This window comes from Marmota flaviventris, chromosome 5 (genome assembly GCF_047511675.1).
Source record: "Marmota flaviventris isolate mMarFla1 chromosome 5, mMarFla1.hap1, whole genome shotgun sequence".
Taxonomy (NCBI): Eukaryota; Metazoa; Chordata; class Mammalia; order Rodentia; family Sciuridae; genus Marmota; species Marmota flaviventris.
Genome location: NC_092502.1, coordinates 144,307,072 through 144,324,179, shown reverse-complemented (window position 1 = coordinate 144,324,179; position 17,108 = coordinate 144,307,072). Strand labels below are relative to the sequence as shown.

General features: G+C 39.7%; 1 protein-coding gene across 3 annotated transcripts in view; it reads left to right on the top strand.

Annotated features, from left to right (window-relative positions):
- Adamts12 (ADAM metallopeptidase with thrombospondin type 1 motif 12) overlaps positions 1–17,108 on the top strand; it is a 299,954-nt gene that overhangs the window by 153,644 nt on the left and 129,202 nt on the right. For all 3 annotated transcript variants that reach the window (XM_071612648.1, XM_071612646.1, XM_071612647.1), the window contains 2 exons: positions 9,911–10,107; positions 10,890–10,973. In XM_071612648.1, coding sequence (XP_071468749.1) covers positions 9,911–10,107; positions 10,890–10,973 — 281 coding nt within the window. The remainder of the gene's footprint in view (positions 1–9,910; positions 10,108–10,889; positions 10,974–17,108) is intronic.

The window sequence follows — 17,108 nt, the reverse complement described above, 5'->3', positions numbered from 1 at the left end:
TGTGAAGTTATTTGTTATTATCACTTTACTTTAAGGACTGGGAGCTGGAGGTGGGAAAATGTGCTGAGAAAAGCACAGAGCTTATGAGGCAGACACAGATGACTCACTCAGTTGACTTTGTGCTCATTAAGCTGCAATGTAGGATGACATGTCCTTTGAATTAATGAAGGGGCCTTTAGGGGTAGATGGCAAAGGGCCAGATCAGCAATTGTAGGCTTGAGTGTCTTGGGCTGTGGCCCTGGCCTACACAGTCTGGCTAGTTTTCTCTGTGGGAAACTCTCCTGCCTCAGACATCCCTGCTAGACCTGTCCAGATAGTTGCTCTCCTTTTGGTCATTGACACCTTCAGTATTTGAAATAACCGTTTCAATTCTGACATTTCCTTGTCCTTAGAGTGAAGTAGAACAGGGAGACTCAGGGACCTGCCTAGTGCTGTTCATCAGCATCTGGTCCCCATCTTGTCCCATCCTTTGTGAGGGAGGTATGGGGTGTCTATGAAACCTGCTGTCAAGCCTGTGTCATACAGTAAATGTCCATTCATCAATGTTAGATGGGAAGGTACTTTTTAAAATAAATCTTTATGTCTGTGTCAGGTCTGTATGTCAGTAGAAGTAACCCTATGTTGGGCTCAGGGCCTTCTGCTTTTGACATTGCCTTTGTCTTCAGATAGGCACTTAAGACCTGTTTAGTGTTTATAAATTAGCGAGTCCCATCATGCCCAAATGAACTCTTTGAGTGGTTTCATCTACTTCCAGCTCTATGGAGTAATTATCTGTTTTGGTCCCAAAGTCAGGCCCAAAGGAGCTCATGTTTATGAATAAATGACAAGATTCAGGTTGGATTTATTAGAACATGAATATCATTTTTTCTCTTTCATTTACTGCTTTATTCACTACCTCCCCCCTACAAACAATTATTGAGTGAATCCATGTACTCCTTCACCAAATACTTATTGCATGTTGAAAATCCTCCAGGCTCTATGCTGAGTCTTGAGTTCCACAAATGACTGAGACATGATCCAGTTCTCCCCTGTATAGAAAAGCTTCTTTCTCAGGGAGATGCTCTCCAAACCAGTTGGCTGACCCAGGTAGAAGAAAATTAAATGAAACACAGAGCTTTGAGGTAATAGAATTAAGAGGAGCAAATTCATTGTATTTGCTACATTCATTAATAGATAAAATCCTAACTTTTTCATAACAAAAATAATATTCTAGACTTTACTAGAAGGATGCAAACTGCAGAATCTCTCTTTTTGGCACTTGCCACAAAATAAAAGTGACAAATGAATGAAAATGATATGAAGTCCTCTAAATTATTATTCATGTCTCCTGAATTCCCTCCTATGATGTCCCAGAGAACTAAGAAAAAACTATGTGTTCAGTGCCATTAGACTCTTCAGAAGATAAATTATTAGAATACATTGAGAACTGTATACTCTGTAGCATTCCCCGCATAAATACATTATTTTGTGAAATATACATAGGATGAATTTCACTATGAAAAATTACACAAAAAATTAGTGTATACTACTTTGCAGAAACACCTACCCCTTGTCTCCAGTAAGGAAAACTTTAAAGTTTTAAGTGAAGAACTTAAACAAATTAATTTTTTTAAATAATACAGATAGTGAAACAGGGCAAAGATATGAGAAAGTTCTTAGGGAAGGAAGGTAGGAAGGAAGGGAAAGGAAGGGAAAGGAGGAGAAAATTTTAAGACTGCAGAGAGTAGAAGTAACCCTAAGATGAAGAGATGGCTACCGGGAATCCCTCCTGCACTGTGAATTCTAGAATTATAGACACTGAGGAGAACATTTTTTTTCTTTTTTTGGTAATGGGGATTAAACTCAGGGGCATTCAGACAGTGAGTGACATCCCCAGCCCTATTTTGTATTTTATTTAGAGATAAGGTCTCACTGAGTTGCTTACCACCTCACTTTTGCTAAGGCTGGTTTTGAACTTGCGATCCTCCTGTTTCAGCCTCCTGAGCCCGTGAGGTTATAGGCATACACCACTGCGCCTGGCTTGAGAATGAATTTTTGAGCCCATAGAAGGTGGAAAGTTTGAACTATACGTCTATGTGGAGTTGAAACTTTGAAAAGCATAATTCTCCGTGAAAGAGTGAGCTAGAAATCAAATAAAACAATCAACCAACAAAACATATCCCACAGAGGAAAATTATAAGGAATATGCCAATATTGGCTTGGGTTCAGGTAAAGGAATGCTGTGTGTACCAGAAGACAAACAGTACATTTTGAAACCTGCATGAATATAAGTACTGTATTTATAATATATTGGCATGTGACATGTTCTTTTTGTTTGAAATCAGATTATTAGATGGAAAGAACTATTAATATGCCCATATGTGGATAGATATATAATATGCCCATATGTAAATGTGTTCTTTTCACCTCTTTAAAGATTGAATTTCATCAGCATGGAAATGTTTTGTTGCAGTCTGCTGAAAGACAGGCAAATCGTTTCTAAAGATCTCTGTGATATTTCCCTGATTAGTACACTCAAATATTTCTTTACTCTGTACATTAGACTTGATTAAATTTGACCTTTTTTGATCAGGATGTTTATTTTCTGAGGGACTCTGGGACTATGAGAAAAGATTAAAACTATTTCTGCCCTGGAGCCAAGTTGGGGAAATGAGATACCAAGAAGTTGTGAGTGATCAGGGGTGGAGGTGAGGTACCTTGGCTTTTAGGTCTCTTACTAACAGTCCCTATCACCCAGGATTTTCTTGCATCACCTGAAAGTGCATATAAACTGAGATTTCCAAGCATGGACAGTGTTCACTTCCCCTTTCAAGTAAGCCCTAGTACCTTCAGGTCTCTTAAGACCATCATAGGACTCAGAATCATTGTCTTCAAACCAGAGTGAGCATAGGGCCTTTCTGAACTCATGATCTGGAGATCGTTAGCAGGGGATGAATTGTATTCCTGTGTTGGCAGAGTGTAGTCACTAAGAAGGAAGTCACTGTTTATTTACATTTAATCAACTTGCTGAGCTGAGAAGATGGGTAAATTGCTACCATTTGGAGATGAAAGCAATCTTTCCCTGAGGAGTATGAGTGAGAAGAGAGAGTGCCCACAAACATGGAAGTGGGGAATTGAAGTCATTATATCATTTAGGATTGTATGTATTTGTGGTGACAGAAAACCCCTAATAAGATTGATTTATTTAAAATACTGTTATTGAACACAAGGAACTCTTTTAGGTGCCAGAGATAAAGGAGTGAACAAAACAGACAAAAGAACACTTTCACTCTAGTTGGAAAAAAAAATACTTTTATCTTTTTCACACATAATGGAGATAAAATGTCCAGGGTTTTATTTTGAACATCATCATTAGGAACTCAGGCTCCTATTGTCTGTCTTGAATCTTGTTGTGTCCCCTTCAACATCCGACTTTCACCTCCTTAGCCAAATTAGGAAGGAGGAAGAGGAAATAAAGAGCTCATGTCTTCCTTTAACCTTCTTAAAGTTGCATGTGATCCTTGACCTGGTGTCCCATTGGTCAGAATCTAGCAGCAAAGGAGGCTGGGAAATTGAGTCTTTATTCTAAACAGCCATGTGCCCAGACAAAAACCAAGAAGGAAGAGGGAAAGAACAAATAATGAAGGCAAGTGGCAGATTAACATAGTCATCATAGAGGAGGGCACAATTTGCCTCCCTCACGTTCTACATTTGACATGTTAAATTTCAAGGATGTGATACAAACAACAGAGAAGGGATCCAGGCCTATGAGGAAGAGACACTGAGAGACTGCCCACCTTGGGTTGCCCACCATAGGTGGCCTACATCTGTTTGGACAGCACTGGTTCATTTTTCCTTATTGCATTAACAGTTGGCCTTGGGTCCATATGAGCATTTATAAACTATGTCACTCTATTTATTGAGCACACATCATGTTCATAGAACTCGGTCAGTAATCTGCCAGAATGTGTAAAGAGGGAGATGTGGAATTCCAGCATGGGCCTTTGGTGCAAGGTCCTGCTGAATTTGAGGAACTAGATAACTAATAAGGTGGCTTCAGATGCTAGTGCATCCCTTATTCTCCCCACAGATGGAACAGAGCTACATTCTCCAAGAGAACCCTGTGTTAGTCACTTTTCCATTCTGGTAATAAATACCTATGGTAATCGAATAAAAAAGAATGAAGGTTTATTTTGGCTCATTGTTTTGGAGGTTGCATTCCAGGGTCAGGTGACTTCATTGCTTTTGAGCCTGTAATAGCAGATGTATCAAAACAGGAACACATGGCGGAGGAAGTTCATGGCGTCCTCATGGTGTCCAGGAAGCAAAGAGAGAGGAAGAGGTGGATGTTCCACAATCCCCTTCAAGGGCATACACTTAGTGGCCTGAGACTTCCCAGGAGGCCTGACCTTTTAAATATTTCACCACCGCCTGATAGCACCATTGGCTGGGGATCAGTTCTTTAACATGTGAGCCTTTGGAGGACATCCCATATCCAAACTCTAGCAATCCCCCTCTCCTGTCTCTCTCATTTGTTACTTATATAAGCAACAGCTCCTTTTTGTCCCTCAGGATGGAAAATTTTAGTAAGACTGGAGAGAATCTTAAGAAGAAAAGCATAAACTGCTTGAGGAAACAGGATACTTGATTTTGGTTCCCACCTCGTAGCTCTTACATAAGACTTCAATTTTTGGAGGTTCACAATCTGATTGATCTTATAAAGGTTGGAAGAAATTCTATTCCATACATGAAACATACCTGTGCAAGAATAAACTCTTTTTGAGCATGTTCAGCACTGACAACTCACCATTAAGGACTTACAGACTATTATAAGCTTTTCATGGTGTTTTGGAGATGATGTAAAAGTGTCTGAGTTACTCGCCAGTTCCTCACTCAGAAATCAATGTTTAAGCACGCTGGGACTCATTACCCATTTGGTTGATTATCTGGGTTTTTTTGTTGTTGTTTGTCTTCCTTCTGCCCCCAGCTGCCTCCTGCACATCTGGTCTTCATTGTGAGAAATGCGTCAGCACATTTCTATCAGAGGGTAAGAAGGGAAAGGCAGGATGAGACCTCAAATCAGTGGAATCACTTTTTATTACAAGTGTTAGCAAAGAATGAAATGGACAATTTAAAACAAAACAATAGTGAATCTAATTGTTCTATAAATTCTCATCTCGTTGATTACTGACTCTTTGGAAGGATGGTAGAACATCTCTTTTGCTTATATTTGGTTTAATTGCATTGTTATTTGGGGGAACTTTCATGTGTTCAAATGATCCATCATTTCTTTCTTTCTTTCGAATATATTATGAATTTGGTGAGGGGAGTGCAAGACCATTCCACCCTTGGGGAATGCAATTCATTTTGATTTTTTTTTCAGGTGCTCATAGTTTGTGTTCACATCCTTAAGTCTGGAGAGTATTTGCTTTTGGCATCAGCTAGTTGCCAACACTTAGACTCATGTTTCTTCATTTGTTTATCTTTAAAGACAGGTGTATTCACTTTAACAATGGCAGGTTTTGAGAAATGGGTAGTCTACTACTTTAGTGTAAAGGTATTTGGGGTTCACAGTGAATGTAGTAAACTTTTGGGGAGCAACAGTATTGTAGTGAGCTTTCTAGCTGAGATGTTTCAAATCTACCCAAAAAAATGTCCTGAAGAGATTGATTTCAGAGATGTGTTCAGCCATTGTTGCCAATGGATAAATACCAATATGGACACTCAACTGCTGGGAAGGGCCACACTGCTCTGCCTGCCAAGAAGGGAGTTTGGCTGCCAGTGTGTGTAGCAGCAAATGACTGATAGTTACACGTAAGCTGTGGAATGGCCTTTGCTAAACCCAAAGAACACTAGAGCTGGAGAGATCCTCAGATGGTGTCATCTAGTGGCTCACAGCTGCGCCTTGTGGTATTGCCATTGGGACCCTTCACCTTAATCTAATGATCAAAGAAACTCTGAGGTTCTTTCTTACCTTTTCACATATTCTTTGTTTGTGAAGAACAGGTTACATGACTGAAGTAAATATTAAAACAAGAATTCAATTTGGTTTCCTCAGTAGGAATTCAGGGAAGAGGTTACTTGTCCAAGGTCAAGGGGCTAGCAAGTAGCTCAATTGACAAGTGGTTCAGGGCAGGCCCCTAGGGATGAGGAATGAGCAACAGTAGGTTGGGTGAGGAGCAAGACAGATAACCAGCAGCCTTTTTCCAGGTTGGGAGGGCCATCTCTCTAGCCCCCAACTCTGGGTCCAGGACATCTTCCCTGAGTAGCACTCATCTATTTATCTAAGAGAAGTAGGACATTGTCTCCAGAAATCTATAATCTAAAGGTCCCTCATTACCTATTGAGCTTCTTTTAGTCAAATGTCTTTCAGGCTTTACTTAGGACTGTGGGGACCTAGAGGGCTGGGACTCAGCTGGGCTTTGCTCTGGCTCCTTCCCTAGATGATCCCCTTGAGCTGATTCTTTATACTCCTCTCATTGAAGTTTCTAGGCAGGTGATGCCCAGGAAACGCCCCCCCCACCCCACCCCCGCATATTGACTCCATCAGCTAAATGAGACTTGGAGTAGAGCAGTCCTAAGGATGTTTTCCTCTCTTTACAGGAGGGTAGAGTGGGGCTTGTATAGAGCCTCTTGCATAGATGTTTTTGGTGGCTGTAGTGGAACCAGAAAGGCTTGGCCTGGATCTAATTTTTTTGTTTACTATGTGACTTTGAGAAAATTACCTAATTTCTTTGAGTCTCGATTTTTTTCATCTAAATAATGGTGATCATATTAGGGCTCATCTTATGGAATTATGGGCATAATTAAATGAGGCATTGTGCTATATGTTTAGCATAAGGCTTGAATTCAGCAAGTGCTTAATGTAGATCTTGTTGGAAATTTAAAAAAATTATGCCTTTATGAGACCCTATTTCCCATTTCCACACTTCTTCCTATTAGACTAAGCAACTAATTTGACTCCTTGCTGGAAAATTAAAATAACTTGATAGACTTCAAATATGTCCTTTAAAAATTCTTGTCTTAGTGAGTTTTGTCTACTATAGGAAAGTGTCATAGACACTTAAACAGCAGAAATTTATTTCACAATTCTAAAGACTGGAAGTTCAAGATCAGAGTGTGAGCAGATTTGGTGTCTGGTAAGGGCCTTCTTCTGCTACCTTCTTGCTTCTCTCTCTCCTCATGTGGTTGAGGGTGGGGGGGAGAAAGTTAGTTCTGGGGTCTGTTCTTCTTATAAAGCCACCAAAAAAAACCAGGACATAGTCCCTACCCTCATGGCATCATTTAAACCTAGTTACCATTCAGCCCCCTCCCTTGCCAAATATCATGTTGGGAATTAGGGTTTCAACCTGTGGATTTTGTTGAGACACAAACATTCAGTCCAGAGCACACTGTCTCAACATTGAGAAATAAGTGTTTGAAGAGGAAGGAAGTAAGAAGAAGAGAGAAAAGGAAAGAAAGGACTAAGGGGAACCACGCAAGAACCTTTTTTCTACCACCTTCTCACCCATACCAGTTCCTTCCAGCTCCTAACCTCACCTATCTGAGGGCTTCAGAATGGAGAGCGACCTTGGGTGGATACCAGAAGCTGCAGCCCGGAGCTCAGGGGCCTGCTTTAAGGAAAGGGCTGCACACTGCATGGTCTCTGCCCCTGAAGTGAGCATAGCCTTGTGAGGGGACCAGAATCCAGGAGAGGAACATCCTCTGGTGATGGCCACAGAGAAGAGGGGGCCAAGGTACCAGCTTTGGGGAGAAGCATAACTACAGGTGGCCCCAGTACCTGAGCTCAGTGGAAAGCATTGATCATCCTGCATTTTGGAGACCTGCCTTCACTTGGCAGGGACAGAAGAGACTGACAGAAGGAGATCACCCCAACCCATGTTGATGATAGTCCCAAACTCTGCCTCAGGACCATCTGCCACAGCCCCTTTCAGAAAGCAGGAGCTCATGTGGCTGGATGCCTGGCTTACACAGAGATTTGAAAACAGTCCCATGAGCTTCAAAGAAGGGATGAGATGCTGATAGTGAATAAGTAAGGGTGCAGAAAGTTATAAAGCAAGGGTTAAATATCTCGAGATTTCTTAGGGAATTCATGCCTCTTCATGTAAAATAAGTAGAGAAGGAAAAGATAAAATTGTCCCACCACAGTCAAGGTGCTGAACATCTCCTCTGAACCTCCACAGAAATTCCCTACAGTGTTTATATAATCATGGATCACTTTCCAAAAGTTTATATCAAAGCACAACTTCCTTATTTTTATGCAAAGCTCATAGTAATACAGTTTGGATGAATTTAGACCTGTGATGATATTTCTTTTCTCTGGTCAATATAACTTCCTGTGTTCCAACTTCACATACAGCGTCACTGAGGAACTCAGAAGGGTCACATAGCAAATAGCCTTAAACCAGTTCCACAACTTGAAGAGCACTGGGGGGAAGGGGAAGGATATGGTTTTAGCTGTTCCAATGGAGTTCCCAGGCAGAGCCTCAGGGGGAGCTTCATTCTAGATGCTTCAGAGAGGAGGACCAGAACTAGTGAGTGTGAGTTACACACCGGCAAGTTTCAGCTCAGGACAGGAGAGGACTTTCTAGCTGAACAGGATGCCCTGTGGGTTGGCGAGCACCCCATTCCCACTGGAAGTGTTCGGATCAAGGCCAGATGGCCATCAGCAAAAATTAGGAAGGTAAAGTGAGGTTTTTCAATCAGTTCCCATGTTCTACCCCTGCCAGGGATGCAGGATGAAGATTAGGGAGAGATGGGATATATGTGTGGCTATCTTTCTAAGAGGATCTTCAAAGTCCAAGTTGCTGCCCTCCATCATCCCAGCTGTCTCACTCCCCTGGTCCTTCATTTTCCCTAGCTCCCTGAGCCATTCTGAGCCCACAGAAAGTTAGTTCTTAGATCTGACCACCACTTGGATCTTGATTTTCAATTGGCCTTTTTCAAGTTAGGATGTACTTCCTAGTCGTGGTAGTCTGAGATTTTGAGAATGATTCTGTGCAGCTTCTTTCCAATTTAATTCATGATTCTATAGCTCCTAGATTTTGCTTTCCCAATTATGATCCTTCCATACCACATTTTTTTTCATACTGAAACTAATTTGTCATCTTGATAAATTTTACTGTCCTTTCTTGGGTCTCTTTCTTAGAACTCTTTTTTATCTTCTTGAAGCAGAATGCTGTGGACCCCTGTGGCTTTGTACCTCACACATTCCCCAATTGTATGCATATTAACTCTATAAGAGACAGTATAATATATATTTTTAAAATGCATTAATGGGGTGGGTCAGTGGTAGCGTGCTCACCTAGCATGTACAAGGCCCTTTTTCAATTCTTAGCACCACATAAAAATAAGTAAACAAAATAAAGTATTGTGTCCAACTACAACTAAAAAATAAATATTAAGAATTGCATTAATGTGGGACAGAGAAAATCCAGGATCTTCTACAACTAGATGGGCTGTGTGACTTTGGGGAAGTTATTTACCAGCTCATTTGTGCATTAATTTCCATGTTTGCAAAATGGAGAGAGAAGCATGTCCTCCAAACATTCATGAAAACAAACAGTTTAGTATTTAATAGCCTGACATACTGCTTTGCATACAGTAGGGGCTGAATAAGAGATGGAAAAGAAACTGAAAGTTCCCATCTTAATTATAATATCTTCTTAATTATATAAGACATATTTAATGAAATATGTCAATTCTTTCAAAGGAATACTTTTCAAACCTCCCTCTAAGACTCAAGTTTGAGTTATTTGGTTCCAATTCATTTAAATCAATCTTTTTTAAACACAACTCTTATTAAGTAGCATTAGGAACATTGTACTCACACATCTAAACATAAACTCAAAGCCTCATGTCTTTACAAACATAAGTGGATATGTGTGAGATGTACATAGAATTAGCCCACTATCTTCTGTTTAATGTTCAGACAGTCTTGGCACCTCCGAGAAGCAAGAGCTACAACGAGAAAAGTGGGAGAGGAACAACATGCCAAGAAGAAGCCTCTCTCGACGCTCCATCAGCAAAGAGAGATGGGTGGAGACACTGGTGGTGGCTGACACAAAGATGATCGAGTACCATGGGAGTGAAAATGTGGAGTCCTACATCCTCACCATCATGAACATGGTACACCTGACTGAATGAGGTGGGGGGGGCAGTTGGTGAAGAGATGCCATTAGAAGAGCCCTCCAGCCCATCAAAGAAAGAGGTCCTTTTAACCTGCATAGATAGATGGAGATGTGTGTGTGTGTGTGTGTGTGTGTGTGTGTGTATGTGTGTGTGTGTTTCCCCACTATCTAAGTGAATACAGATGGAGATTTAGGACAAATTAGTGTTTCCCTTAAAAGCATATATCCTGGGGAAAATATAATTTATCATTGTATATTTTTATTAGGTACATAGCAAGCATTTCAATCCTTTTGGTATGACTTTGTCTTATCCATCATTTATGTAGTTATATAAATGAGTAAATTGAACAAAGAATTAGACTGTGATTTTCTCAAAGTAGTTATAGCTAGAATTGGAATAAAGTTGTACTGCAGTTCCTAATTTTAAGCTTCCCTTTGCCTTATAGGTGTGTTCTGCCTTTCTGTTAATAAGGGGAAAGGTATTTGCTTGAGTAACTAATAATGAAAGTGGGGAAGACCCTAGGCAAGGGAATGGTCAAAGAAAAGAAAGGGATCGATGTCTCAAGCACATAGTCAGTCAATCATCCAGAAAGATTATCTTTAAATATCTCAATGTGGGTGGAACTGTTGGCATATCTTACTTTTCTTTGTTCCATATCAAGAATGTGTGACCTATAATATGATGTGATTCAACTTCATTACAGTGCTGTTTTTCCCCTGCAGCATAGACACATATTACCTATCCATGTGGAGCTAACAGTTTTCCATTTCTGACTCCAGGTCACTGGGTTGTTCCATAATCCAAGTATTGGTAATGCAGTTCACATCGTTGTGGTTCGGCTCATTCTCCTTGAAGAAGAAGAGGTAAGGAATAGTTTCCGCTTTACTCCTCTCTGTAACTGTACACTTTCTAACTCCTTTTTCAAAAGGGTTCTTGATAAATACGAGGTTTCCAGATAGGTGTTTGGAAGCTCATAGAAGAAGGACAATAGTTTTGTGTTATTTTCTTGAGTACAGCGATATTGAAGGCGAGATGGATATCATTTCCAAAATGTACATAGTTGGAATCACCTGACTGCCACTACATTTAGTTATACACAAACCAGGCCTACAGCACTTACTAAGCCAAGGAACTGAATATACTCCTCAGAAGATGATATACAATCAATCAACAAATATATGAAAGAAAATGTGCAACATCTCTAGCAATTAGAGAAATGCAAATCAAAACTACTCTAAGATTTCATCTCACTCTAGTCAGAATGGCAGCTATCAAGAATACAAATAACAATAAGTGTTGGTGAGGATGTGGGGAAAGATGCACACTCATACATTGCTGGTGGGTCTGACAATTGATGCAACCAACCTGGAAAGCAGTATAGAGATTCCTTGGAAAACTTGGAATGGGATCACCATTTGACCCAGCTAGCCCACTCCTTGGTTTACACCCAAAGGACTTAAAAGAAGCATACTACAGGAATACAGCCACATCAATGTTTATAGCAGCACAGTTCACAATAGTTAAATTGTGGAACCAATCTAGATGCCCTTCAGTAGATGAATGGATAGGAAAACTTTGGTATATATACACAATGAACATTACTCAGCATTAAAAGAGAATAAAATCATGGCATTTGCAGGTAAATGGATGGATTTGAAGAATATAATGCTAAAGTGAAGTAAGCACATCCCCAAAAAACCAAAGGCTAAATATTTTCTTTGATATAAGGATGCTAACTCATAATGGCGATGATGGGGGGAGGCATGGGAGGAATGGAGAAATTTTAGATAGGGCAAAGGGGAGGGAGGGGAAGGGAAGAGGTAAGGGGGTAGGAATGATGGTGGAATGAGTTAGACATCATTACCCTAAATACATGTATAAAGACACGAAGGATGTGACTCTACTTTATGTACAACCAGAGATATGAAAAATTGTGCTTTATATGTGTAATATGAAATGAATTGCATTCTGCCATAATATATAACAAATTAGAATAAATAAATAATTAAAAAAGAAACAGTGAACAGAGGGGGAAAAATGTATCTGGGGGGACAAACTGTATAGGTGATTGGTTTCAATAAAAGGCGAGACATGAAAATGTTGAGCCTTTTATACCACTAATTAATGAACTGTGGCTCTTTAACACAATTCTCTCAGATTTGGACTCTTTTCTGAACTTCTACCTTTCATCTATTCTCAGATACTTACTTATCCACATTCTGAGACTCCTAATGGATACCAGAAGTCCAGAGCTCTTCCTTGAGGTCCCTACTTATATCTAATTGCTTACTTGACATCTCAACCTGGATGTGTCTTAGTCCATTTAATCATGGAAACTTAATAAGTCAACAATGGAAATTTTGATCATTTCTTGCCCCAAATACCTCAATTTTTCTTCCCTCCATTTCCTAAACCACCATCTTATCCATCTCTATGGATTCTATCCATCTTTGTATATGTACCAAATTGCATAAGCCGAGGAATCATTCTTGATTTCTCTTTTTCATATCTTCCAAATCCAACAGCAAGGCCCTTAGTGGTTCTACCTCTGAAGTACATCTAGCCACCCACTGCTCATCATCTTCCAGTCATCACTTTGGTTTAGGCCTTATCATATCAAGATATGGGCTACTAGAGTGAACTTCAAAATGGTTTTCCCATTTCCAGCCTTGCCTCCATAATCCATTCTGCATAGATGATCATTTTAACTACAGCTACAGTTGATCATTTTAAATACAACTGCCCAAATCCCTTTAATGACACTCTATTTTTTTTTAGCACAAATTCAAGTTCTCTTACTGCAGAGGCTTTAGTGATTTTGCCTCCGTCCACCTCTCTAGACTTCCTTGTGTTACTCCCTTCCTTGCTTCCTTCCCTCCTGCTCTCTGGACTCAGGTTCTAAACACACTAGGTGCTTTGCAGCTTCATGGCCTGTGCACTAGTAGTTCCCAGTGTCTGAAATATCCCATCCTGGTTCTGCTCATCCCTCAGGCCTCAGTTAAAATGCTGTCTCGCCTCTTCAGAGAGGTCTCAGTCACCTCTCTCAAAGTTGGCCCCTCTTACCGTTCTCCATCACAGAATGATAGCACTCTCCCAACACATTATTATTCTGTGTACCTTTTGACTCTTACCTTAATTATCTCAGCCACCATCAGCATATGAATCACACAGTGCAAAAAAAAAATGTGTTTCTTTATTTTGTTACATCCCCAGCACCTAATACCATGTCTGGGGCATGAATAATGAATGAAGTGAAATTTAATGAACAGTCAGCCTGAAAAAAAAATGTCTTTGAAATCTATAGAGCTTAATTTGTGGCTGGCAAATGTGAAATGGGACACCCATTCAGATCTGTTTCAGCAAGAAAGATGTGGTCAGAATATCAAGGCAAGGCGTATGGCTTTTTAAACAAGAGGGTCTCCACAATCAGTTAGAAGCTAGTTTAAATATGATCTCTGGAACCTGGATCTATTTTCCTTTTCTGCCCCACCAACCCTATATCTTTTTCTTCATTCAAGACATATTTGGGGTTTCTTGGAATAACTACAGGTATAGTATTTCTCTTCCTGTGATCCTTTCTTTAAGAAGTTCTACCTAAGCCAGGAGTCGTAGCACATACCTATAATCCCAGCAGCTCTGGATGCTGAGGCAGGAGGATTGTAAGTTCAAGACCAGCCCCAGAAAAGAACAAAAAAAAAAAAACACTGATGTATGCAGAAAGATATACAGAATAGATTGCAAGGAACATTTTGGATAGGGAAGGAAAAGACAGAAGAAGGGTTAGATGTTTGGTACTAAAATTCGGTAAATTGTGCTGCTGCAGATTCTTGGATTACACAGAGAGTTTATCCATTCATTGTGATTTAACACATTGTTATCCTGCCTAGTTGAGGTCTAAGAAGGGAATTATTACATTTGACTAGATTATAAAGCAAATATTCCTGGCCTGTCTCCTTTCTGTATCACAGTTCTAAGAAATACTTCCATGCCAAAGACTCTGACATGTGCAATTTCTTGTAATCCTTTGAGGATGGAGAAAAATGACTGCATTTGAGAAGGCCTCCAAATCTCACACAAGCCAGCACAGTAAAGGATAGGAAAGTTTGTCTACGTCTAGGGGGAAAAAGTCACTTTTCCTAAGTTCAAGATGAAGGCAATGAATATAGAATCTCCCAGTGGTGGAAAACTTTTAAATTAAACAAAAATTTTGGTAAGCTTTTGGATTTTCTCAAAATGAATATAATATTTGTTGGACACAATAGTGATCCTTAAGTCAAATAAATATAATTTCTCTTTTTTTTTTTTTTTTAAAAAAAAAGACCAGCCCCAGCAATTTAGTGATGCTCTAAGCAATTTATCGAGATCCTGCCTCAAAATAAAAATAAAAAAGGCTGGTGCTATGGTTTAGATATGAGGTGTCCCCTCATATATGAGACAATGCAAGAAAGCTTAGAGATAAAATGATTGGGTTATCAGAACCTTAACCCAATCAGAGGGTTTATTCCCTGAAAGGATTAGCTGGGTAGTGACTGCAGGCAGGTAGGTGTGGGTTGGAGGAGGTGGGCCACTGGGGGCGGCCTTTGGGATATTGATGTGTCTTTGTTGAGCAGAGCTCTCTGCTTCCTGATCATGTCCTGAGCCACTCTCCTCCACCACGCTCTTCTAACATGAGGTTCTGCTTCACCTCAAGCCCCAAGGAGTAGAGCCAGCTTTTATGGACTGAGACCTCTGAGACTGTGAGCCCCCAAATACACTTTTCCTCCCCTCAAATTGTTCTTGTGGGGGACTGGCGTTCACTCGGCACTCAAGGGCCAGCAGAGTGCACAGCAGACCCAGTGCGGGCCACAGCTCCCTCCACAGTCTCCTTATGTTGCCCAGGCTGACCTCAAATTTGTGATCCTCAGCCTCCTGAGTCCCTGGGATTACAGTTGCTTTTACCTGGTAATTCCTGAGGAAAACAGATTCAAGGGATGAGTGAACTGGAACAGCTGAAGCAGGAAGCAGAACTACAGAATCAGACCCAGATGGAACCCAGGGCCTGACACATGCTGGGCAATACCCTAGCACTGAGCTCTCCCCACAGCCTTTTAAGTTTTATTTTGAGACAAAGTCTTGCTCAGTTGCTCAGGCTGACCTCAAACTTGGAATCCTCCTGCCTCAACCTCCCAAATAACTGGAATTACAGATGTACACCACCACATCTGCCACATTTTCTTTCTTTTTTTTGCACAAAGATGTTAACATCAGATCTTCTATTTTCTTTTTTTTTTTTTTTTTGTGGCAAACAGGGTGGAATTCTTTTATAAAAATTCAGTTTTATAATGGATAGTAGTGTTCATAAGAATAAATTCTTTATGTAAGTAGATAATTTGAATTATGAAAATCTGCCTCTAACTTCTGCTGATAGTAGAATCCTTGTATTCTAACATGGTGTTTTAATTTTTGGTACTGATTTTTAGTACCGTTTAATGATTTTCATTTTCAGCCCTTAAACTATATTATTAATACTAATGTAAGTGCTATGAGGGCAAAAAAATTGTTGTCTACTGCTTTGTAAATGATGACTATAAGTACCTGACATTCATCTGATTTTTTTCACCAGATGATTGAATAAAGAAAGATGACCTGAACAATGATAGGTCATTTTCATAAAACTTGAAACCACAGAACCTTTTTTCAGAATTTAGACTTACACTGTACCATTTTTGGAACATGGCTCAGGTTATCACTCATTTCCAGAAACTCTTCACTCTGGAAAATCATGCTAAATTACTCCTTGTTAAATGAGGTCTCTAAACCCACAATGTGGCTAAGGATGAGAGAATCAAATCATAGTTTTGTGCAACTAGTTGTGAAACACACTTACATAGAAATGGTCGTTTATAAATAGATTGACAGGGCAGCCCAAATTACCAAATCTTTCATTTACTCTTTCTGCAAAGCCTTTGTTGTGTTTTATTCACTAAATATTTTGTGTCTTCTCTTTGCCTAAGAGTATACTAAGCACTATAGGCAAAAAAAAAATAATAATAATAATAAAAATAAAGAGGATACTACCCTAACCTTTGCAGGGGGGTGGATTTCTTAAATCTAGCATATATATCAATTCTCTAAATTTGTTATTAACTGATAAACTTAGTTTAAAATGTCTTGCTGGTGCTGGGGTGTAGCTCACTGGTTGAGTACAAGTTTAGCATATGGAAGGTCCTGGATTCAATCCTTAGCACCCAAATAAATCAAATGTTTTGATATTTTTAATAAATAAATAAATAAATTTTAAAATTGATCTCATCAGTCTTTTGGTCACAGCAGTAAAAAAGCTGACTGAAGCGTCTGGGGATGTGGCTAAGTGGTTAAGCACCCCTGGGTTCAATCTGCAGTACCAAAATAAATACATAAATAAATAAAATCTAAAACTTGGAAATCAGGCAAAATAAAAATTAGGTATCTTTTAAATGTCTAACTTACCTATCTGAACTTCTGAGAATGGAACTGGTTATTACTCATCAATGTTAGGTCCTAGATATAGTAAAGTTAGGTACTGACTTATAGAAAACTGATAAGGCTACACAACTGGTGTTTGTCCAGTAGAGATAAAAATGATTTGTGTCTGACAAAGAAAACAGCCCCAAGCCTGTGGCCTGTGGAACATTGCATCTAATTTAGCAATCTCATTCCAGCATTAGGGTTTTCAAACTCAACAAAGGAAAGTTCTGTGTATGAAATGGAAAAATCTTCGCCCTCTGCAGTCCCAGCAATACCACTTGCATGACTTCCATATGTGGCTTCCTCCAGACCCTTAGGATTCCACATCTCTTCATTCTCAGGAAACAATGTATGCCCTCTTTATATTTTTTTAAAATATTTTTTTAGTTGTAGATGGACACAATACCTTTATTCTATTCATTTATTTTTATGTGGTGCTGAGGATCACACCCAGTGCCTCACACGTGCTAGGCTAGCACTCTACCACTGAGCCACGACCCCAGCCCCAAGGT